We start from the raw sequence: 26,496 nt of genomic DNA on the forward strand, positions 1-26,496 counted from the left end.
TATCCCATGAATAATAATATGAATCCACAGTCAGAGAGGCAGGACAAAGCAATTACAGAGCACGTATTTTGGCCCAATCAAAATCTTTGCTGTTTCTCAACTAGTTATGGATAATAAATTTAATGGTACACACACAAGATTGACTTTTTCCCTGGTTAGCTCACCTGACCCGAAGGGACAAGTGAGCTTATGCCATCACTTGGCGTCCGTCGTCGTCCGTCGTCTGTCGTCCGTCGTCGTAAACTATTTCAAGAATCTTCTCCTCTGAAACTACTGGGCAAAATACTTTCAAACTTTAACTGAATGTTCCTTAGGGTATCTAGTTTGTAAATTGTATCCGAAGTTATGATCTATCAACAAACATGGTCGCCATTGCTAAAAATAGAACATAGGGGTCAAATGCAGTTTTTGGCTTATAACTCAAAAACCAAAGCATTTAGAGCAAATCTGACCTGGGGGCTATATTGTTTATCAGGTCAAGATCTATCTGCCCTGAAATTTTCAGATGAATCAGACAACCTGTTGTTGGGTTGCTGCCCCTGAATTGATAATTTTAAGGAAATTTTGCTGTTTTTGGTTATTATCTTGAATATTATTATAGATAGAGATAAACTGTAAACAGCAATAATGTTCAGCAAAGTAAGATTTACAAATAAGTCAAATGACGGAAATGGTCAGTTGACCCCTTTAGGAGTTATTGCCCTTTATAGTCAATTTTTAACCATTTTTCGTAAATCTTAAAAATCTTTTACAAAATTCTTCTCCTCTGAAACTACTGGGCCAAATACTTACAAACTTTAACTGAATGTTCCTTAGGGTATCTTGTTTGTAAATTGTATCCGAAGTTATGATCTATCAACAAACATGGTCGCCATTGCTAAAAATAGAACATAGGGGTCAAATGCAGATTTTGGCTTATAACTCAAAAACCAAAGCATTTAGAGCAAATCTGACCTGGGGTTATATTGATTATCAGGTCAAGATCTACAATGTATCTGCCCTTAAATTTTCAGATGAATCAGACAACCTGTTGTTGGGTTGCTGCCCCTGAATTGATAATTTTAAGGAAATTTTGCTGTTTTTGTTTATTATCTTGAATATAATTATAGATAGAAATAAACTGTAAACAGCAATGATGTTCAGCAAAGTAAGATATTCAATTAAGTCAATTTGACCAAAATTGTCAATTGACCCCTTAAGGAGTTATTGCCCTTTAAGGACTTTTTTCGCAATTTGTTCATCATGTTGACTTACTTTAAAAAATCTTCTCCTTTGAAACTGCTGTATCAATTTCAGCCAAACTTAGGCTAAATGAGTTTCAGAGTATTTAGTATAAATTTTATATTTTATTTCCTTGTATGTCAAGAAACATAGCTACTATGGCTAAAATAGAACATAGGAGAAAATGATTATTTTTTTTGGCTTTTGAAGAAAATAGGACAATCCAAAAAACATTTAAATAAATTGAAAAGCCAAAATAATCATTGATGAGAGATTTAACCAAAAGAATTAAGGTGAGCGATTCAGGCTCTTGAGAGCCTCTTGTTAAAATTGTGACATGTTTTATGCAGCACCTACAAGAGAATAAGATAAGTGGGCATTATGTTTTCATGTCCTGTGTTGTTGCACTGTCTGTCCCATCAGGTTACAGTTTTGTTTGAATATAAAATAGAAGATGTGGTATGATTGCCAATGAATCAACTCTTCACTAGAGACCAAATGACACAGAAATTAACAACTATAGGTTAATGTAAGGCCTTCAACAATTAGCAAAGCCCACACTGCAAAGTCAGCTACAAAAGGGTCTGAAATGACAAATGTAAAATCAATTTAAACAAGAAAACTACCAGCCTAATTTATGTACCAAAAAAAATATTGAAAAAAACAAATATGTAACACTGTAACAAACGACAACAACTGAATTACAGGCTCCTGACTTGGGACAGGCACATACATAAAAGATTGTGGCAGGGTTACCACATATCAGCGGGATCCCAACCCTCTGCCTTACCATGAAGGTTGTTTATTATTATGCTTCTTCATTATGCTGTAAATTTGTATGCCCCATTTATTGGCATTATGTTTTCTGGTCTGCATTTGTTCATCCTGCTTCAGGTTAAAGTTTTTGGTCTAAGTAGTTTTTGATGAAGTTGAAGTCCAATCAACTTGATACTTAGTAAACATGTTCCCTTAGATATGATCTTTCTAATTTTAATGCCAAATTAGAGACTTTTCAAGGTCCACTGAATATAGAAAATGATAGTGTGGATGGGGCATCCATGTACTGGGAACACATTCTTGTTTCAAATATAATGAACACAAAAAGTGTGAGTTGACATATAGTAAAATGGACACACAAATTTGTTATTAGAAGATTGAATAATATATGGAATTGTAACATTTAAGGCTCCAGACTTTTTGTGTGTGTATTTGCCCATTCTACACACCAAATATAGTTGATTTATTACTTATAGTATTTTATAAATGGTCCTGACAATGAAAACTTCTTGACCTCATTTTCATGGTTCTTTTTAAGTGAAAAATCTTGAGCTTTCATGTTTTTAAAAGTCCTTTTCTCATGATTGACCTTTTTCACTTATCAATGAATTGAGATCAAGTTTAAGTAAACCCTGCTTTACTAATGTTTATATAACGACAAAATTTATTTCTGTTGTATAATGCTATCAAGTCATCTGCGTCGATGTCTGAAGACGCATTTAGTGTCAGGACAACAACTTTAGTTTAAGTGAATGAATCTCTGAATTTTTATCAGAAGGTTCAATACCACTAAAGAAAAGTTAGGATTGATTTTGCGGGTTATTGTCCCAACAGTTAAGGAATTAGGGCCCCTAATAAGCACTTGTGTAGTTTCAAGACAATAAAGAACACTTAATTTCTTTTTGTTCATTTATTCTATTAAAAAAAGAACATTTCAATACATATATTCTATATAAATACTATCAAAACATCACTATAAAACTTAAGTATTATATAAGAAAAGAAGTACACTTAGTTTTATAATGTAGTAATGTCTCCTTACTAAACAAGTTCTGATTTTTAAATCTTTGTTAAGCGCCATTCATGACCTATCTTCAGATCACATGATTTTCAATTTCTTTATTATTATTATAAATGTGTTTACATTATTCAGTCCTTTTTTTTATAAGAAAATTTCTATGGAGAAGAAAAAGATAATTTGTATGCAAGATAATTTAGTCCTGCCATAAATATTGTTATGGAAACTTCTATTTAACTGTAAATAAATTCAATTGATGCTTTATCAATGGAAAATGAATTATTTTGTCAGTACTGATCAAAAGATTTTACAACATTTTTGTATAAGGAGTCATGTGAGATATGGGTCAAGGTCTTCAATGCAGATTTGAAACTAAGTAAGCAATACTTCTAACAATGGTCATTAGGCAAGCTGAGCTAACAAAAATACTGAAAAAACTTTACAATAAATTATTTATACTGTGCAGAATATAAAAAGGTGAACATAATTTCAGTTTTTCTAACAATGTAAATTCTTAATATTTCCAATTTTACAGACTTTCATAAGAAAATATATTATAGATGAAATACAACATCAGTAGAACTATGGATAAGTAAAGCTACCTCTATACGATTTTTTTCAACGGTAACATTTACAATAATAAGATAATCTACATATTTTCAAAAGACAGATCACACCACAATAAGATTATGGCAGACATTATCAAAGATCAAAGGCTGCCTTATCAAGTTATAAGTACAAACATCTTTAGCCCTGAATTGTTAGATTTAAGTCAACTTAACACAAAGACCAAAATGTTAAAGTTTAAACACTTTAGACCAATTTTGTTCAAAATTGTATAGACATCATCCAAGGGTACAATCAATGGAATAGTCTAGTAAGTCTACCATTGAATCAGATATTATTTAAAATTGATAAAAAACAAGAATGTGTCCATAGTACACGGATGCCCCACTCGCACTATCATTTTCTGTGTTCAGTGGACCGTGAAAATTGGGGTCGACAACTAATGTAATAGTTCTATTCATGAAAATTTAAAAAAAAATTCCTTATTTTCTATCAATAATAATCTAAAGCGGGTAAAGAAACTTTGAAGTTAAATCAAATGAAAGAGGAAACAGTACAAGACAGAGTTAATAAAACACAAAAGCTATAGCATTCTAAACATCAAGCATGTAATGTTTCTCATTTTGGAAGTTGGTAAGAAGAATTTCAACAGTACATAAATTGAGTTTGACATACACACCAAGGGTAATCCATTAGTCCCTCCATTTCAGTCATTTAAACAGAAAACAAATATGAAAGGAAGAACAAGACAACATCTATCTTATGTTTATAGATATTAGTTAAAAACTGACTTATTACACAAAAAATCTTAAGAGAATAAATACTTGCAAGTCTTGAACATGTCTGTAAGACTTATGATTAAGTTTTTGATGAAGATTTTTTGTGCGAAAAGAGTCCCTGCTGCATAATTTATTGAGGACTTGACCCACATGAGGTTTGAGGTCACAAACAAGGCAAGAGATGGGTATATAATATACTTTATACAAAAAAATCATATATCTTTTAAAATTATATCATGACTGGTATTTTATCAAAGAAATGAAAATTTATGACAATGAACTATTCATATGAACTAAAGCTATGCAAAACTTTTGTTAGTCAATCAAAAAAAGATTAAATCATCCATCTTGTGATAATAATATGACTTGTGTGCCATGCACTTACTAAAATCAATGTTTTAAATCCTAAAGATTATTATTCTGGTACATAATTTGTTTCAATACACTTCAATAAAGTAAGACATTTTCTTTTTTCAATAAAGTAAACCTGTTTTTTCTTCTCAAACTTAGGCTCTAATGGAAACCTCAAAACGCAACTAGTGAAAAATATTAACTATGCCCAAATCTCTACAAACAATGGAATATAGTTTAATGAATGCAAACCATGAGACAGTAAGAATAAAGCTCAAGCCCTGTACCTTAATTTACTTAGAAGCTCACATGATCTCATTTCTAATCAAAGATATGTATCTACTATTATATTAAAAAACAATCTTATCTGAATGACTGACAAATATTTGATCTGAAATGTAGACCTATACCATGGTACAAGAAAAAACAATTACATATGATTTAGAAAAGTGTCCTCTCAATAAATTGTATTTAAAATTCTCAATATGAAGAGGAATGTTAGGGAATTATTGTCAATGAGACAGCAACCCAATGATACAGAATAAAAAAAACATCTGGAGGTCCACATACATTTTATATTTGCCCAATTTTACTTTTCATATCAGCTTTCTACTCAAGGAAGTTTTAACAAAATTGAACTCATCTACAATTACATTTTGGACATACACAACTGCATCCAGCAGTAATAAGTAAACAAGGCACAACAAATTTTAAGCTGCATAAAAAATACACTAAAAGTACATAAAGTTAGGCCGAACAAACTTTAATTCTGGTCTTCAAAAACATAATTCAGCATTTTGACACTTAAGATATGACCAATCACTCATTAAAAGTAGGGCACTTTTTCTCCACAATTTAAAACAATAAATTGAGCATTTTCTGTTTTCCTAAATCGACAGGAAAATTGATATATATTTTTTTTGAAGAAAATTCTTATCTTTTTGTAATAATAATTAGAGCGCCAATAGGCTTGAATTAGTATTGAGCAAATTCACACTAACAATACATAAACAAGCAACATAACACATAACTATTGTTATAAAATTAACTTAGGATAGAAATAATATGTAGTTTCTCTGGTGTAAGAGAAACAATCAGAATGCAAAATACTAAAAATAACTGATATTTTCAGCATTCATACTTTTTTTCCAAAAAGTACAATTTAACCCCAAATACTTGGAAGTTGTCTTAAATTTTCTGTATATCAATTCTATTGGTTAGCAAAAGTTATGTGTCTATTTGTGGAAGGTAATAGATATCGTTTTTGTAAAAAGTCTTTGATATTTTCATTTTTCTTTCACAGCAAAAAAACAATTCATATACTGGTAAAATAAAATAATATGAATCATGGATTTATGTTTGAAAGCTGTCCTCCTTTTTTCTAAACCAACTTTCTGCGTAAAAGTAAACCCATCAAAGATTGTATTACATGTTTTAGTGTTGGGATACTGCTTTCAGGATAGAAGTCTAATTGTAAGGATTTAATTATTCTATTGACCTGTTTTCCTATATTTCTTGTTCCAGTTCTTGTTTTCACATGTAGCCATGAAAAAAGTTTGTTATTCACCATGCTTCATGAAATCAGTAAATAGATCAACTTGCAAGGAATTTTTAATTGTTTGTTTATGGTGAAATGGCAATTTTATTTAGCATTCTTCCGTGCAGATACCCCTCATTATATATTTCCTTTTCAAATTCCTTGTATAAATTAAATAGAATTCTAATTAAAATTTGCACGAATAAGTGCACATTTATTTTTGAATTGGAAGAACCAACATATATGAGATCATATTTTAAACTTTACAACAGTAACCTAGGTAACATTTATTCTAGAGGAAGAAGTAATGGAAGCAAACCTCATTATAAATTATTAATTCTCACAAAATACTGGATTAACAAAAGTACAATATATATATGTTATAATCTCATTTAGATATAATACTGATAAATGCACATGGTTACTGTTTCTATGGCAACTCATCAGTCAGAAAGGTTCAGAATTATTACGAAGGAGACAACATAAGAAATGAAAAGTATAAATAAATCACAGACTATTATTATTACACATATTAATATTGATAAAAATAATACCCAAATATTTAGTTCAACGATTTCTTCACTTAATTTGTACAGAATGGACATTAATAAAATGTTAATGAGCAAATACAATAATGTAATTCACAACTCTTGTTTATTAACTATATACACCTATCTTTAAACAATAAGCACTTATTATAATAAATAAATTATAACCATAAATATAAATAAAAAAATTTAACCATCTTATGTATTGAGACATTATTTCTGTCAATACACAACCATTTTAATTTTATTTTAAAGGCATGTATATAACAACAAGTAGTATTTATTTGTTTTAAAGAATAAGTGTTTGAAAGTCTAAATTTAAAGTGATAAGTCACTGACATACTCCATTGGGCAAAAGCTTACAATGTCCCTATACATCCTATAGGCCAGCTGAATTAATTAACTATTTTATAAAACTATAATGTCCACAATAATTTTTTTAATCTGCACTTCAGAAAATAAAGGCTCTCAGTATTTTTCTGAATCACTTTAAATCTAGCTAGGCAAAGATTTACTTCGATAGCAGATATGCATATAAGCTTTATAAATATTTAGATCAATCGTAATGTTTTAAGAATTAGGCAGAGTTTGTCTAAAATTACCCCTCTGATAGATTCATTTATACATGGTATAATGTAATCCTGGATGAACAGTACAAAATTTGGTGTCAAGATCGAAGTGTAGTTATGTGTTAAATCATGTTATTTAATCTGCCAATCTACATGGATGGCTTTTAATCGCTTTTGCAGACATTAATACTCTATTATCATCATATAAATGCCTTTAAAATAAAAAATTGCCATTACAAGGTTGTCATTTAATAGTGAGTGTTATATCATGTACTCCAATCTATACCGCTAAGTGTAAAACCTCATACTATAATTAATCTCACAAAATAGTACCAAAGCCCTATAGAATAAAATATTGGTGTCTTGGGACATGATCTCAATTCTCAATATATTTCTCAACAAAATGTGAGATTTTCATGGCGTTTCATGATTAAATAATGTAAATAAACTAATTCTAATGTCATGATAAGTAAATGAGACAAGTTAGAGTTTACTGGCATCTGTTAAAAGGTCTTGTCGTAAGTAGCAATATTATTTGTATCACATATCTACAGAGCTATATTTGTCACTATGATAGAATTGACAATCTTATATTCAATAAAAAAATGTCCATTATTTTGTCAAAATGTAACAGTACATTGCATTTCAGATATACATATGTGTTGTTACAAAAAGTGTTTGAACATCAATTTAATATTCTGTCAGTAATTTTGACAAGAAGCATGGAATAACAATATATATTAGTTTTTATCTTATTCTTATATTTTTTTCTTTAAAGCTTTTTCCATGTATGAAGTCCGTGATGTTACTGATGAGAAAATTGTCATTATAGTAATGGTAAGTAATTAATGGTTCAGATAAAGAATTTGTTGATGTTACATTGGAATATATGACATGTATGATACTGGTTTAATATAACACAATTATTTCTATGAGACAAAGTTTTAACATAATAGGTCTTTGTTGTTATCGAAGTGCTGTAGTTCCATCTTTGTCAACTATAAGTACTAACCCTGAAGCTGAAATCAGAAAAACAAGTAAACATGTCAGAAAATAAATGAAGAATGTATCCATGAGACACAGATGCCCCCACTTTTAAATATACCACAAGTACTGCAATTTGTCCATTAATAACTGGACAAAACTTGAGAAACAGTGAAAGGGTAACTTTAATACACCCTTTGACAAGGGAGTGGTGTTGAAAATCTATTTTTATGTAATAAAAAACAATTTCCACAATTAATAGTTTTTATAGAATGGATGGCCTGCTTTGCTGGTAATTAACAATCAAGACAAAAAAGCTACTTTAGAGGATTGGAATACAGACATTAGACAGAATGGCTCAATTTATTTTTGTCAAAGGAAACAATATGATTTCACATTTTTTTAGAGGTCAACTAGTTGCATATATCTATGGTTTCAGCTTATATGGTAATTTTGGTCAGACAAAAAAAATATGTAGTGTGATGTGATACAAAACTTATCTATATAGCAATTCTTTAGAACTTACATTCACTTTGATCTTTTAAACCAAAATCAGCAGAACTAAGAAGTTCATTCACTAGATCTTCTGCATCGACCCTTGTATCGTCAACTCTCAACTTTACTTTAATAGAATCATCCTTTACCTACAATATTTATATGTTAATATATTGTTACATCTATAATATTGTCCTCATGCCTTCATAATATATTTTCTTTTACTTTTTTTTCTTTGGTTATGATTTTGACTCATTATCAATATTTTGTTATATGTTTTTTTTCTTTGGTCAGGGTTTTGTCTCTCCTTAAATATTTTGTTTTACGTTTTTGTTCTTTGATCACGGTTTTGTCTCTCCTTTAATATTTTATTTTACGTTTTTGTTCTTTGGTCATGGTTTTGTCGCTCAATTATACTTAGGTTTTTGATTGATCACATCTAATTATGATTTTTACAAGTATCTCTTCTTAAAGTGGTACCCAGATCCTTGACTAAAATTAATTTGGCTCATTTAATTTTCATAAAATTTTGACAAAATATTTGCTTTTACCCTTTGAAAAAAATATTAAAATTTCAGAAAACTTGAACCAATCACTTTCTCGGAAAAAAATGTTTGATAAATAGCAGTTTGACAAACACTTATTTTGATCATTGAGAAGCTTTATATTTCCTTAAAAATACAATGTTATTAAAACATTTAGCTGATTTTATAGAGTTATCTCCCAGTAGTGTAAAATACCACCTTAAGAGCTCATTCAAGTCTTTGGAGGAAATCAATCTACAATGGTAGACAAGCTAAAATGTCTTATTTACTTATTTGATTATGATTGGAAAATATGAGGAAATTTAAATTTGAATTTGTCTTGTTACATGTATTCTTAAAACTTCAAATCCATTCAAGATGTCAAGGTCGGGAAAATCTTGTTTAAAATGATTGCCATTTATTTTCATTTTTAGCTGTAATCAGGTAATGGTGACAAACATCACAAGAAGTTAGCTGTATGTTATAATAACCAATACAATTACAAACAGATTCAATACCTTTCCCCTCTTGAGATCATACTGTAGAGCTGAACCAGCACTGGGACTTCTGTTAATATAAATCAAATATACAAGTTCAAATAAGAATTTAGTATCACAACATACTGTATAGCCGGTTATTTTCGTTAGTGTAAAATTTCGCGATTTTCATTGAATAAGGTATAGGAAATATTTTGGCGGTTTTAATTTTTGGCAGATTCAAAGCTTTTATCAATACCTATGCATGTACACTTTTAAATTAGCGGAATTTATTTTGGTAATTTTGTTCTATCCGAAAAAATAAGCAAAAATTTACACCCCAAGAAAATAACCGGCTGTACATACATTAGCAACACAAAAAAGAATAAATCTAAAGGATGGAAACAAAAATATCACTTCTGCTCTTCCAGTTTGTAAGTAAGCAAGAAACAAAGTAAAATATATATGTCACTTGTCTGCAAAGAGGAACATCATTACTAAACAACAAATTGTTTTTCCTATTTCCTATTTTCTTTTATTCAAACTAAAATATTAAAACATTCTTATCATATCTTTTCCATTTCGTTTGGAGACTGACATTAACTTTTTTAAACTACATATATTAGTTTTTAGGAATAACATTTTTTTTATAACTTCAATAAATGTACATGTATGTTCATTTTTCTAAAAATAACATTGGTGTTTCAATAGCCTAAATATGTTCATTGGTGGCCTTAGGCTGTTGTCTGCTCTATGGTCAGGTTGTTGTCTCTTTGACACATCCCCCATTTCCATTCTCAATTTTATTACCTAGTATGCGTAGGATTATCATTTCCTATACTTGACTGTCTACTATGCTGTTGTGAGGAATACCCTGTTGACCCACGAGAGTGCTGACTTGCATAGCTATCATTCCGAGAATGGCCTTTAATTAACTCTGGACCATGCTCTAATTCTAAATTGTCTGAAAAATTAGAGCAAGAATTATTTTAAAATATCAAGTTAAGGAAGCTAAACCTTTGTAGTATTGTTTTTAGTTTGCATGGTTTATTTTTTTTCAATTCTCTTACCATCACAAGCTTTAACAGTATACTGTAAACCAACTTATTTTCAGATACTTTATTTTGCCTTTAAGTCCACTTCACAGCTATTTAATTTCTGCAATTTTCAAATGTATTCAATGCAGTTAAATAGAAAAGATCTAAGTTTCATGTATTCAAGGTGATTTATATTCATGTTATTTTTCTTCTAGAAAAAAAATGCTCTCGAAAAATTAGTTGGTTTACATGTCTTCATTCATATTTTTAAAAAGTCACCTTCTTGTTTTGTATACAGTGTACATCTCTCATCCAGGCAGGAATGCTGTCTGAGGCTTCTGGTCATCATTTATTGCATATGATTTAACACCAAAAGTTTAACTTTTTATTCCAGCAAAGTATGGAAACATGAAAATTTATTATTTCTACCTCAAACAGTCCAAAATCAAATCGAAATCTTGTGAAAAGTAAGACATGAAGGTATATCTTGATAGTGCATAAAATTTTTAAGGAAAAATCAACGAGAAATAATTTCTGTATTATATACATTTAATATGTATCACACCAACTATGTATATAAAAAAGAAATGGTTCAAGCTGGATTATCTCCCATTTAATAGGAGAAAACTCTATATGATGTCAAATTCCCATTACAAATGTTTTATAAGATTTTCTGATAGGGCGATACTTAAAAGTTAAGTAGAAGATATGTGTTAATTTGTCCAATATTTTCTATTAGTACAACTGCCTGAAATTTTTTTTTCTCTTTTACATCTCACTAACTTTTTCCCTGAATTGTCCAAATGGAAATAGACATACAAGCAGGAGCATTAAGGTTAAAATATATTGTAAAATCTTTTGAAAACAAGAATATTTGCCCACATGTACTGGACACCATTTCCGTTACACTTGCACATTTCTATGTTCAGTGAGCTCTTAAGTCTTAACCAAAACCCCAATAAGGCATATATATTAATGGACAAACAAACAGACTGAAAAAGCTGAAGATACCTGTAGTTGTCTTTTCTTTGCGTGTTAGACTTCCAAACCCACTAGAGGATTCACTATGATCATCCAGAGGTCCTGCTGGGTGTGGTTCAGGGTAATCTGCTGCAGTTACATCCCCTGGCACGGTATGTGGTTTTGTAGGACTGAAATGTAAATAATATGTTGTTGTTAAAAAATACCTATCGCATATACTTTTACAAATTGCAGTAACATATTTTGATATAGAATACTTTCTGGTGCATTTTGACATGCTAGTCATTCAAATATATATAGTTATATTTTTTAGTGATTTTAAAGATATGAGAAGCAATTCATTCTTTTCTTGAATTTTAATCAGTTTGAAAGCCATATACATTTATTTTTCATGTTTTTTTGTTCGTGTTTAAAAACTAGAGGCTCTCAAGAGCCTGTGTCGCTCACCTGTTACTGTATTTACTGATGTTGGTCATCTTGGTTGGTAGGTGGGGTCATTAGACACTTTTTTTAAATAGATACCCTAGTAATGATTGTGGCCAAGTTTGTTTAAATTTGGCCCATAGTTTCAGAAAAGAAGATTTTTGTACAAGTTACAAAAATGACGAAAAGTTGTTCAATATTGACTATAAAGGGCAATAACTCCTAAAGGGGTCCTCTAATAATTTTGATCATGTTGACTTATTTGTAGATCTTACTTTGCTGAACAGTATTGCTGTTTACAGTTTATCTCTATCTATAATAGTATTCAAGATAATAACCAAAAACTGCAAAATTTCCTTAAAATAACAATTTTAGGGCAGCAACCCAACAACGAGTTGTCGGATTCATCTGAAAATTTGTGAGGGGAAAGATCTTATTCTGATGGACATTTAAATCTTGAAAGATTTGCCCTAAATGTCTTAGTTTCAAAGATATAATTCAAAAACTGCATTTTACTCCTATGTTCTAATTTTAGCCATGTCGGCCATTTTGTTTGGTAGGCGGGGTCATCGGACACATTTTTTAAACTATATACCACAATGATAATTGTGGCCAAGTTTGGTTAAATTTGGCCATGTAGTTTCAGAGAAGAAGATTTTTGTACAAGTTACAAAAAATTACGAAAAGTTGTTAAAAATTTACTATAAAGGGCAATAACTCCTTAAGGGTTGACTGACAATTTTGGTCATGTTGACTTAATTGTAGGTCTTACTTTGCTGAACATTATTGCTGTTTACAGTTTATCTATAATAGTATTCAAGATAATAGCCAAAAACTGCAAAATTTCCTTAAAATAACCAATTCAGGGGCAGCAACCCAACAACAAGTTGTCCCATTCGTCTTAAAATTTCAGGGCAGATAGATCTTGACCTGATCAACAATTTTACCCAATGTCAGATTTGCTCTAAATGTTTTGGTTTCAAAGATATAAGCCAAAATATACATTTTACCCCTGTGTTCTATTTTTAGCCATGGCGGCCATCTTGGTTGGATGGCCAGGTCACCGGACACATTTTTAAAATTAGACACCCCAAGGATGATTGTGGCCAAGTTTGGGTAAATTTGGCCCTGTAGTTTCAGAGGAGAAGATTTTTGTAAAAGTTTACGGACGACGGACGACGGACGCCAAGTGATGAGAAAAAAATAAAATTGAAATAGCATGCCTTTTATTGCATTTATGTATCTCATAATTTAACATAATTCATATGGTAATACTAAATTACACTCTATATATTGGATCTCCTGATCATTTACCTTAATCATGTCAATACCTACACTAAAGTTTGCGCCTGTCCCAAGTCAGGAGCCTCTGGCCTTTGTTAGTCTTGTATGATTATTAATTTTAGTTTCTTGTGTATAATTCACAGTTAAGTATGATGTCCATTATCACTGTACTAGTATACATATTATTTAAGGGGCCAACTGAGGGACGTCTACAGGTGCGAGAGTTTCTGGTCTCATTGTAGACCCAATGGTGACCTTCGGCTGTTGTCTGCTCTATGGCCGGGTTGTTGTAGCTTTGACACATTCCCCATTTCCTTTGTCAATTTTACTTTATATATTGGATCTCCTGATTCCAATCTCATTTCTTTCATTTACCTTATTCATGGTGTTACTTACACTTTATATATTGGATCACCCGATACCAATCTCATATCTATCATGATTTCCACAGTAGAGTTGTCTTGTCTATGTTTGGTGTCATAACCCTCCAACAAGAACTTTCTTGACTGTTTCCCTGATCCAGCAAACTCAGATAGATTTATATCTACAAAACCTAATTTATGAGATGCTTTCCCTCCTTTGAGTTCCTGTAAGTAAAAAAGAAACATAAATAATATATATATCTTTCACATGCCAAATATTTTTGTAAATAAGAAAATGCAAATACAATACTGATATAACCAGTGTCACAGTTATGTTTAATTACAAGTGTGTGGCTCTTTTTTAATCAATATTTGAACTGCTTGTTAGAACACAAGTATAAGATTCTATAAAGAACTATTTCAAATCTATGTATCCAGTGGTGAATCAGGGCTCACCCTATTTCAGAATGATAGGGAGAAGTACATATTCTATTTAAATATAAAAGGGAGAAGTAACTATTCCTTTTTAATTTGATAAGAAGAAGTGGTGAGGCTAAATAGAGAAGTGCCTGTGAACTGGTCGTGGCTCTATTGTTTGGTTGTAGCTTCAACTATTTTTTTTGTACTGTACAAAATCTGTTTCAGTCTTAAATTGTGACTCATAGTTACACAATCATAGCTTTCTTTAGTCAGGAATTTTCATTTACTCATCAACAACTGTTTCATATTTTAGGAACAAGAATGTGTTCATTGTACACAGATGCCCCAATCGCACTATCATTTTCTATGATCAGTGGACCCTGAAATTGGGGTTAAAATTCTAATTTGGCATCACATTATTATGATCATATCATAAGGAATATGTGTACTAAGTTGCAAGTTGATTGGACTTCAACTTCAGTAAAATCTACTTTGACCAAAAAAAAAACTTTAACCTGAAGTTTGATGGATGGACAGACTAACAAATGAACTCACTGACCAACAAACATTATGCCCATAAATTGGACATAAAATAGAAAATTAAGTTTATGTTCATGACATTTGTTGTTTTTCATAGCAAAATGTAAAAATTTTACAAAGTTCAGTAACTTTAATTGTTGAATTGAAGTAATTGATTTGCATTACCATACAATTCATACACTTTTAACTTAGGTAATCATTATTGTGAGTTGAATACTGATTTTCCCTGTTGTGTCTAATGATCCCATGTAAGCTGATCTTTGCATGGGTCTGTAGTTATTGTTGTAGGAATACAGATTTCAGTCATGCTGGTTTGCCTTCAATCCATGGATAGCATATTTTCAATTCTTATGTTCATGATGTTTGCTTGTGTTTACAACAAGTATTGGAAGTGAAAGAAAATACTTGACATTTGCATAAAAAGTTGTTCTTTAGAAATGACATACAATCAGAGTACAAAGGCAATGTTTTCACTTCCTTTCTGAAAGAATTTGAAATTATTATCGTCTTGTGTCTTTGGTCTTTGAATTTCTTTACTTATAAATGAAAAGATGCCTTCAAATCAACTTGAACTATTGATGACCTAATCAACTCTTTGAACCCCTCAGCTTCTAGATCTTGTCTTGTTATAGTGGTCAAGAAAAGTGAAATAAAGGACAGGAAAGCTTCTTCATTTACACTATCTGCCCAATATCTTGAGCCTTTTGTTGTATAACATTTCCTGTTGTCAATTTTCACAGTATTATCTAGGAGAAATTTGAAAATGCTTAACCCTCTGAACCAAACAAAAGTCAATGGAAAATGGAAAAGAAATTCAATATGACAAAAAAAATGTAACAGGAAGTGAAAACATCACTTACTGTAGAAGAAAAAGTCTTCCAAGTTAAAAAGTCGATGTTAGTTTCTGTCTATTCTCTAAGACTAAAGAGAAGTGATAATTACCATATTCATGACAACAAAATAAACTGTAAAACAAAACGAAGGACTGTTAACTATATTCACGGATATTTTCACAGGAAAAGTAACGGTACAAAAAGTTAACTATGGCATATTAACAGAATTTTTTTTTTTTTTATAACCAACAATAATTAGGAGATAACTGTATTGTATTTTAAGCTCTGACGGCATCAATTGGGGATTTGATGGTCACAAATTAAGTTTACTGGCTATGCGTTAGACAGTAAACAGGTATTTCGACCATCAAATCCACAATTGATGCCGTCGGAGCTTAAAATACAATATTGTTATCTCCATTCAAATGCAGCTGACAGAAAACAGTGTTTAAACATGTATTTAAATCTGTCATATGCCTTCTGCGCTTGGTACCTTCCATAGCATCAATTATCAATTGATGCAATATGAAATAAGTGATGTTATTCAATCAAAATGATCGTTACAAACGTTGATGCATTAGAATCAAAGTTATACGATACTAAAAATTAAAAAAAAAAAAGAAAATATGTTTTATATATTTGAATGGCTAAGTTTTACAATAAAACAATGGAAGTGTACAGCTGTTGAATAATGGTCCTCCTGTACTGTATTTTGTCAATAGCTTTTCAGTATGCTGTAACATAAACCACCAGATCCCTTGTTAAAACTTCAGTAACCACACAGAGCATGTACTGGGAAAACACTTTGATGAAAGAAAAGGTAAACAAACATGCAGTGGGAGATTGATTTTGTTTATTGATTCTGAAAGCCAAAAATAAAATTTACCAAGTCATTAAACATCTGATATGACAAAGTTTAATTGACATATGGAAACGCATGGAAAATTAAAAAAAAATTAACATCACTCTACTCCCTTAATGTGAATCTCGATTGATTGATTATCAAGATTTATTATTGATTTACATGTTGAAAAAGAATATAATGGAACACAAATGTATTGGTAATTAGGATATTCTGAATGTTTTTGCAATAACCATGATAATAGTAGACCTTATATTTAGGTATGTAAATTATAAATTTTTGGCTACCTCTGTCAAAAAAATGTCTTAGACTTCCTAAATACAACAAAATGAAAAAAAAACCAAAGCATCAAACACCACTCCACATATATGAAAGAGTCAATAAAGAAAAAGGGATAATTAACAGCTTCAACATTTGTCATGTTGCCCTATGTATACTAATCAAATTATTTTTTAGCGTAATTGTTTTTTCTCTCTTTGAACATGTTGAATTAAATCAAATTATTTCTTATTGACTAATTTTATTATTTGATCATTATTATCTTCCTCTCATTGCTATCATACATCCTGCATTGATCATATTGATGAATGCTATGTTTTGCCACTTTCATTTAAGAATTGAATGCTGCTTTTTTTAAATTTATTGGGGTGTAAAAGCATTGACCGAAGTACATTTTGTATGAAGCGCGGAACAGAAACGGTATTTGGAAGGCCATATAAAGTTTACCCTCATTTTTAGATGGACTCTTGAATTTTAAGAGTCAATAGGATGAACGGGTCATATACACCGGAGGGAAATGTGATACAAGCCCAAACCTATGATTGTGGTTGATAAAAACCACAATTTTTATGCATGTGCATGTAAAGCAAATTTTGTTGTAGAAGGGTCTAAATACAGCAGTAACAACATTTTCCAAAAGACAAAAAAAGTGAAAAAGTATACTTAAACAAAACGCATTTGACCTTCTTACTTATATTTCTTTAGTTATGCATATATGCAAAGAGATGTGTTTATTTTGAATCTCCGATGTCTGTTCTTTAGCTCAAAATGAAACATTTTTATTCTGATATATAGATATATGACAAATGTATGATAAACACTATTTCTGAATAAAATTGTTAACAAAAATGGTATATGTATTGACAATTTTATTCAGAAATAGTGTTTATCATACATTTGTCATATATCTATATATCAGAATAAAGATGTTTCATTTTGAGCTAAAGAACAGACATCGGAGATTCAAAATAAACACATCTCTTTGCATATATGCATAGCTAAAGAAATATAAGTAAGAAGGTCAAATGCGTTTTGTTTAAGTATACTTTTTCACTTTTTTTGTCTTTTGGAAAATGTTGTTACTGCTGTATTTAGACCCTTCTACAACAAAATTTGCTTTACATGCACATGCATAAAAATTGTGGTTTTTATCAACCACAATCATAGGTTTGGGCTTGTATCACATTTCCCTCCGGTGTATATGACCCGTTCATCCTATTGACTCTTAAAATTCAAGAGACATTTGTCATATATCTATATATCAGAATAAAGATATATGCATCATTTTGAGCTAAAGAACTGAAATTGAAGATTCAAAATAAACACATCTCTTTGCATATATATATACATTGGTAAAGAAAATAAGAAAGAAAGGCCTTGCTAACAATAAAGACAGATTAAACATTTCCTAATCAGGAGACATTGGTCAAAGGTTCTGTATTTTCAAGTTAATACTGTTATCCCTACCAGCTTACATATCAATAATGTAGATTTAATTGACATTCTATGATCTTTCTGTTGTACATATTCCAAAAATAGTTTTTATCATTCAATTAGTTGATATTTTTAGATGTCCCATGGCATTCTATAATTGAATATATTGGCTATATAAGTTATTCATGAATGGCAATTAAGTATGTCTTATCATAACATACATGTAATATACAGCATACTTGAAATGAATGAGGTTTTAGGTTTCCGATATACTACTCAAGTATTTTACAAAAGCAGCTCTTGACAACAAGTAGGTACATCTAAAGCAGGTCAACCAACACTATATGGTTGATTTATGTACAGAATTGGGTGTACATGTACTACCATTTATAAATAAGGAGATGTGGTATGATTGCCAATGACACATGTTTCCACCAGAGACCAATTGAGGTAGATGTTAAAACAACTACAGGTTAAAATACAGCCTCCAAAAATGAGCAACATACATACAGTGTCAGTCAACAAAACTGTAAAAGGCTCAAAAGAGACTTTCAATTATTGTACATGTAAAAATTACCAGAATATCATGCTTAGAATGTATCATTAACTAACTTTAACATTATCAATAGATACTAGCTCTGTTGTAAGGAATTAACACAGTTATAACAGCCTTAGATAACTTTAACATTATCAATAGATACTATCTCTGTTGTAAGGAATTAACACAGTTACAATGTATTACAGCCTTAGATCAGTACTTCCATGTAATAATCAAAGTAGCTATGTATGTATGAATCAGTGCAAAAGTATATATAGTCAAACAATTTTTTTAATGCATCTTTTTAGGCTTATCTGTTTGTGTATATATATACATGTACCTACCCTTCGTACAGATATTCTACACATACATGGGTCTAAATACCCTGTGTTGGCATTGGCTGTAATTTTACACTGGAAATTAAATTTGGATTTCCACAATACACTATGGTTGTTTACTTCTTCCCTGCAAATGTTAACAAATGTTATACATCACATGTATAAATTATCAAAACAATGTCCACAGAACCTTTCACATCATTGTTAGTACATATATACATGTATATATCATGATGCAACATTTAACGCTGCCCAAATAATAATATAAAAAGAGGTACTTTCATCGTCATGTACATTTAATACAGATATATTGTCTTTTCTGCATTAGGGCTTAATTGAAAACTTTAATACATGTATAATCACTGAATGAATAAGGGAGATAATTTGGATCTTTTTTTTTTGCAATGCTGTCCCATTGATCCCATCTCCACATTTTTTATTCATATTTACAAGTTTAAGATGAATATGAAAAAGGAATAGAAGTACATCACATGTTTATGAGACATGTACATGTGTTTGGATATTTGTAAAGTTATGCAGAGTAATTACAGTTACTTTATTAACATTTTTGGCAGGTTTCATGAAAACAATGAAGATAATTATTATTGCTAATTACCTCAAAGGTCATTTAAGGAATTTAAATAGTTACTATTTGCATTGATATACATTCAATTGGACGAATCTAGGCTACTTCACTTTTACAAATACACTAAATATAAATTGATTTAGTCTTTGTGTGGTTAAAATAAACCTGCATGTGCCAAGTTTAAAAAAGTCCTATACTGTTAACCAACTTATCACCTGTACATGTGCTTGCCTACGAAACTGCTGGTCCACTTATCCCCAGTGTTGGCCTACATATTATGATTAAGCAGTTCTAATGTATTGGACCATAATATTTATCCTTGTTACCCATTACATGTTTTAGATTATGGCTTATGCATCAATTAATCAAATTACAAGAATGTTATCACTTGTGCCATTCACAGTTTAAATAAACACACTTATCTTACTTCATAAACATATAGGATTGATAAAAATTTGATATGTAAAATATTGTAAATAAACATGTTTTATCTTCCACCAAATCTTCTACTGACAGAACTGTAAATAAAAAAAGAAAAGAAGAATTTGACAGAGGACAAATATGCCCCTACCCAAGCTTTTCAATTTATCAAAATAACTAGAAGCTCTGAGGAGCCTGTGTCGCTCACCTTGGTCGATGTGCATACATGTATCAAACAAAGAACACAGATGGATTCATGACAAAATTGTGTTTTGATGATGGTGATGTGTTTGTAGATCTTACTTTATTTAACATTCTTGTAACTTACAATTTTCTCTATCAATAATAAATTTGGCCATTAAGTTAGAGAAAAATTTACAAAAAATTACCAAATTAATGAAAATTGTTAAAAATTGACTATAAAGGGCAATAACTCCTTAAGGGGTCAACTGACCATTTTGGTTATTTTAACTTATTTGTAGATCTTACTTTTGCTGAACATTATTGCTGTATACAGTTTATTGTTATCTATAATAGAATTCAAGAAAATAACCAAAAACTGCAAAATTTAAGAGAGGGGTGGGGCATCAACCCAACAACCCGTGAAAATTTCTGGGCAGATAATTATTGACTTCAACTTTGTCAGATTTGCTATAAATGCTTTGGTTTCAGAGTTATAAGCCAACATCCTCATTTTACCCCTTTGTTTTATATTTAGCCATGGAGGCCATCTTGGTTGGTTGGCTGGGTCACTCCACACATTATTTAAATTACATGTAGATACTCCAATGATGATTATGGCCAAGTTTGGTTAAATTTGGCCTTGTAGTTTCAGAGGAGAAGATTTTTGTAAAAGTTAACGATGACACCCAATGCCAAGTGATGAGAAAAAGGGGCATAACTCTACACCAAAAGACCAACTGCCCAAATTCGACTTCTGTATATTTGATGTGGTTCTAGGCATTATGTATAATGAGTTCCATAAAAATTTGGAAAAGACAAACTTGATGAGCATGATGAGTAAGAGTGCAGAACTGAAAAATTTGCAAATTTCAAGTTATAAAGGGCCATATATTATATTATATACAATGATATATATACAAAATGTACATGTGTATATATTTATATATTTAAAACAAGTTTCATAAAATTTGCATAAAAAAAAACATAAATTAGAGTGGAAACAAAAAAAGTTATAAAGGGTCATAATTTAGAACGGTAATGAAGTAACTCACAGCCTTAATTCAACCTCTGTTTGCAAGTTTTAATTCTGAGACTGGCTTCAGAATTTTATAAAATTTGGATTAAGAAAACTTTAGTAAGATGGTGGAAACAATCATGGGACAGAAAGGGATGTCAGGTTGGTCAAAGGTAACAATTATTGGGAGGGCTTAAAAACAATGATTAAAATGTCTCTCACAGCAAGATTATCAAATTATATATAATATAATTAACAGAAATGAAAAAGAAAGAAGTACATATATACATATTAGTTGCTATATTATATAGAACCAAAATATAGTATATATTATACTTTGAATAATTTTTTTAATTAAGGAAATTTAGACAATACATCATTATGTACATGGGACAACTATTGCCAATATACATAATATAATTTTCATGTTAACCATGGCCACTTGGAACTATTTTGCAACATGGATTTTTGTTTCATGGACAGCTACATGTAACTTGTGGTAAATTTTTCAACTTGGAGATAAATGTACATTTTACCTGTATCATACATGTCATGTATATAAGCTCAAAGTAAAAAAAAAAAAAAAAACTAAGAGAAAATAATTTAACAATTATCAATTTCTTCAATATAATTGAAAATTATCAAAATAGAGGTACTTTATACTGTTGCATGTACATTTGTACCAAGGAGAGGTTATATCAAACATGAACATGTACATACATTTTGTACACTGACAGGGTTCTCACTAAGACGAGTCCATGAGTCCTGGACTCATGAAAATCTGTCTGGACTCACCATTTTCAAAACTGGTGATCCCAAAGATTCATCAAGATTAAATATTTTATTGCAAAAGTTTCAAAGTAAATGAATTTAATGGCATTTCATAAGCTCTGTTAGGTAATGGAGACTAAAATAATTCATTTCACAGTAATCAACAGTGATAGTGACAGTGAAATACAATGTAGAGCCAAATATAGAGGAGCAAACTGATCTCCTGCGTTTGGAAACACTTAGGTAGACTTAGGTAGGTATTTAAGTGCAATAAAATATCTTTTCTTGCTGTTGGAATCACCATGTCCAAAAATTACGCGTTTCTGGACTTGCCTTAAAAAATCCTCAGCAAGAACCCTGACTGACATACATGTACATGTAAACTGAAACAATCAGTATATATATATTTACATGTATGTTAAAATTAAATGCAGATGTATATTACTCATATAATATTCAAACACTACATTTGCACTTTGATCATAGGAAGTAAACCTTTCACCAACAATTGTTACATACATTTGTACATGTATTATAATTTCAATGAATATATATATGTACATGTATTTTGTAACCTAAGCCAATTGGACAAATTAAAAAGCCTTCCTGTTGAAGGCCTTTTTTAAAAATTTGTTCATAAATAATCAAGATAATGCTTAGTTTTCCACAAATAAATCTACAAAATGTATATCTTGCCAGTATGAATTTCCCATAAAATTGAGTGGGGCAAAAGGTGACAACACTTGTTCACAAATAATCTGAGTACTTTCAATTTAAAGAAATGATTTTTGTCAAAAAACTTCAAATGTATTAAATGATAGACACAAAAACAGTAAAAACATCTCACAAGGGCAATTACATACTCTTATAATGGATCAATTAATGGGATCAGTCATGTTGAATCATTTGTAAGTCTTGTAACTTTACTGAACATTTTTGCTGTTTGAAATTTCTCTCTTCATCTATCATAGTTTCTGCTCAAAACTTAAAAAAATGTCGAAGTAATGTATAAGGGTGACTGGGTGTAATTAACAATTTGTTTACCTACATGTATTAGTACGTTTTACTGAACATATTTGCCATCAGAGTTTCAGAGTAAAACTGTAGGCAATTATAACCCATGTAAGGGATCAATCAAATACTTGTGTATATACAAATGTACATGTTACATGTTAGATATGCAGTACACTGTAGTGTACACTTCATTCTTGTACACCATATATAATATGTATATTATATAAAATGACTTAGAAATTAAGGAGACTGCATTTTATTTAAACTATAACAACTTTATTATTAAAACTTACACATGCATGTACATGACGTATACAACTTACATTTGTACTTAAAAACAAATTTAAGCCTTTAAGGTATGAACTCAAATTGGGGAACACTGAAAATACCCCAATAGAAAACGAAAGGATATCATGGATATGTGGAATCCAATCGATACATGTAAATGCATAGCAAATAAACATGAAAATAAAAGAAACAACACTGAAATTCTTGTCTTCATCTCAAATCACAATTACATTGTAGGCCCTTAACTCACAGGAAAACTCTCTCTTCACAGCTTATTTAATGGATTTTAATAAGGTTGCTATCTGCTTTGAGCAGAATTCTTTAGCTGCAGTACTACACTGTGTCTAATTAACTAAACACAACAAATAAGTATGTAACAACAAAAAATGATGGACAGTAACCATCCATGCAAAGAAAACTGCTGAAAAATAGGCCTGAAACTACTCATGTTAACATAGTACAATATAGACCTCAGCGTTTTTTGAGAAATCAGCACTGCTTGAACTATTGACCTCGTACACCAATCACTTTTCTATTCTGGCATCAGATACTTTCTATTGTGACAGCAAAAATTTATGGCACTTTTGTGATGTCACGTAAATTATGGTGGGCAATATAATAGCCATAAGATGTATATTTTTTGTTGGTGTAACCATGTAACTATGGAATATTTTAACCGATCTAAAATCAATTATGAAAACTTTTATTACATGACACTCTGGTGATCCGTGTGGATATCTTACAAATACTGTTATGAAATTGTTGTCATAATTACCTCTCAGATTGAGTTAAAAAGCTTCCTCCATCAATTAAGCGTACTTTAGCATACAGTATTCCACTAACAAAGGGTACTGATGATAACTCCTGTAAACCGAAATCTACTTGAAACTTAAACCGCTTCTTTTTTGTCATGAAGGACATCATTTTAAAGCAATTCACATTTTACAGTGATCAAATTTCTACAGAAATATGAAATCAATCATACAAATTAGTCAGCATCCCAGCTGCTATGTCGGTGACATCTGCATGAACTTTAACAATACATAAGTTTTCTATAATATATAAATTCTATTACATAATGGATACTGTTTTATGTATTTGTAAGATCTCAATATAAGTGATTTTAACCGGACAAACTCATGTAATCCTTATCTTTTTGGTAAATATTGTAAATCGGATTGAACGGGAACCTGTTTGATTTTAATATTAGTACGCATGCCAACATATGATTTCCGTTTCCGGTAATAGAAAAAGCGTCTGCAATCATTCACATGAACAAAAACCTATTTAATATTATAATTAGAACAAGGTAGAGTATATGTTTGAACCTACTTAAACGACTTTTCATTCTCTTCTACTGGGATATATCCCCAACCTGTTCATATTCATCTAATTTCACAGATGATGCCAGTTGCATGTTGCCAAATTTTGGCAAATTTTGGCAAACATCATCATCATCATGGCAATGACAAAATGTCAATGGCAAAAGGGTCATTAATGAGGGTTGTAAATTATGTGTGTATAATTTTCACAGACAAGGGTAAAATTACCTATCAAATGATGCTAACTGTCATACTGTACACTGTCTTTAAGACGATTAGAACAAAATTTAACAAATCACATTTATTTATTTTCAAAAGAAATGTTATCTCTGTGACCGACTGTGCAAGGGCTGTATAGCCAGTCAAGGTCGTTAAAAACTTCCATTTATATCCGTGTCATGTGTTTTCATATGTCATCTGTATTCTGTAGGTGTCACTGTTGACACTGGATTGTCTCCCTTGTAATTATTTAAATCTTGCGTGTATATATTTCACTCTGGTAAACACCTCACTTGTACTATGTCATATGTTTTTGTATCAACCACATTTCTTCGGTTTGGACTGCATACATATTCATTGTGGCATGTTTTTCTGTTTTCTATATATTTAGAACAACAACACCACTACAACTTGAAAAATTTAAAACAGTTCAACATAGCTTTTTAAAGACGTTAGAACAAATTTAATAAAACTGACCTATTTAGCCATTTTTATTTGTTGTCAAAAATATGCATCACTAGAATAGTTGAGGAAAAAAATTCTGAAGGGTTAAAACAAGGATTTGTATAGTTAACTATACAAATCCTTGGTTAAAATTAAGTCCAGATATGTTTTACAGTTTTTTTCCTGTCAGTTACTGGATCTTCGAGACATGTGACTGTTGTGTGTTGTTTTAGCCGTTTCAATTACAAACCAGCGAGTTAAATTTAACAGGGTTCTTATAGTAAACGATTGTTCAAAATCTAATTATTCAATATTTTGTTGACAATTCGTTTTATACATCCTTGAAACATGAAGATGAAAACAGTTATAACTTCTTATATTTCATTTATATATAATCCTAAATTTTGAAAACTGCATTTTATTTTAGAAAAAAATAATGTATTTTGTACAAACCAGGTGCCTATCTGAAATTAATCAAAATCTAACAATTTCAGCACATGGAAAACCAACCTATAACTATTTTCTAGTAATTTTTACTACTAAAAAGTATTAAATAATTTGTTTTTATGGTTCAAACAATCACCAGAACCAAGACTTTCTGCACAGATCCAGAAATTCAAAAACATGACATTCCGGATCCGACATTTTTTTGAACGATTTTGTACAATTAAAAAATTTGGGAAATTTTCCTGATTTTTTTTGATTTTCTTGCTTTTGAATTTTTTACTGCTAAAGGGGACTTTGTCCCCATATTAATTTCTGGATTTTTTGGTAATTTCTTTTCAGTGTACTGATCCAGTTTTTATTTCATACGAAAACATATGACGCCACTTTTTTGACAAACAAAAATCAGAAAGTAATCTGAAACAGTAAAAAATCGTAAACTTAAGCCTTGACAAAAAAACTAGATACCTAAAATCAACCTACAGGACATGCTTTTTAAATTTGAGTAAACACCTGAATAAAAACTCAACAGTAAAAACCGTAAGCAGTGAAAAGCGTTCAAAACACATCACATGATGATAACACTCATCATTTGAAACCTCTGATGAATTAT

General features: G+C 30.5%; 2 protein-coding genes across 5 annotated transcripts in view; one reads left to right on the forward strand and one right to left on the reverse strand.

Annotated features, from left to right (window-relative positions):
* Positions 1 to 2,893: 2,893 nt before the first annotated feature.
* Positions 2,894 to 24,675, reverse strand: LOC134706950 (early estrogen-induced gene 1 protein-like). Its single transcript, XM_063566334.1, has 8 exons — positions 24,230 to 24,675; positions 19,184 to 19,304; positions 13,968 to 14,158; positions 11,895 to 12,034; positions 10,657 to 10,810; positions 9,889 to 9,937; positions 8,878 to 8,995; positions 2,894 to 8,386 (listed from the first exon to the last, which is right to left on the reverse strand). The coding sequence occupies exons 1-8, from the start codon at positions 24,376 to 24,378 to the stop codon at positions 8,334 to 8,336; spliced, it is 975 nt and encodes a 324-aa protein (XP_063422404.1). The 5' UTR covers positions 24,379 to 24,675; the 3' UTR covers positions 2,894 to 8,333.
* LOC134706948 (uncharacterized) overlaps positions 18,588 to 26,496 on the forward strand; it is a 31,462-nt gene continuing 23,553 nt past the window's right edge. For 2 of the 4 annotated variants that reach the window (XM_063566330.1, XM_063566331.1), the window contains exon 1: positions 18,666 to 18,751. In XM_063566330.1, coding sequence (XP_063422400.1) covers positions 18,710 to 18,751 — 42 coding nt within the window. In that variant the 5' untranslated portion in view covers positions 18,666 to 18,709. Of the gene's footprint in view, positions 18,612 to 18,665; positions 18,752 to 24,658; positions 24,764 to 26,496 lie in introns of those variants that run through there. The other 2 variants (XM_063566333.1, XM_063566332.1) reach the window with 2 other exon arrangements.

The sequence above is a fragment of the Mytilus trossulus genome, chromosome 2, assembly GCF_036588685.1.
Source record: "Mytilus trossulus isolate FHL-02 chromosome 2, PNRI_Mtr1.1.1.hap1, whole genome shotgun sequence".
Classification (NCBI taxonomy): domain Eukaryota; kingdom Metazoa; phylum Mollusca; class Bivalvia; order Mytilida; family Mytilidae; genus Mytilus; species Mytilus trossulus.

Excerpts from the sequence above, each read along its gene's own strand:
- LOC134706950 (XM_063566334.1), bottom strand. The coding sequence starts at position 24,378 with ATGATGTCCTTCATGACAAAAAAGAAGCGGTTTAAGTTTCAAGTAGAT. Across the intron at positions 19,305-24,229 it reads TTTTTAACTCAATCTGAGAG|GGAAGAAGTAAACAACCATA; the intron begins GTAATTATGACA and ends TAACATTTGCAG. Across the intron at positions 14,159-19,183 it reads GTAGAATATCTGTACGAAGG|GAACTCAAAGGAGGGAAAGC; the intron begins GTAGGTACATGT and ends TTTTACTTACAG.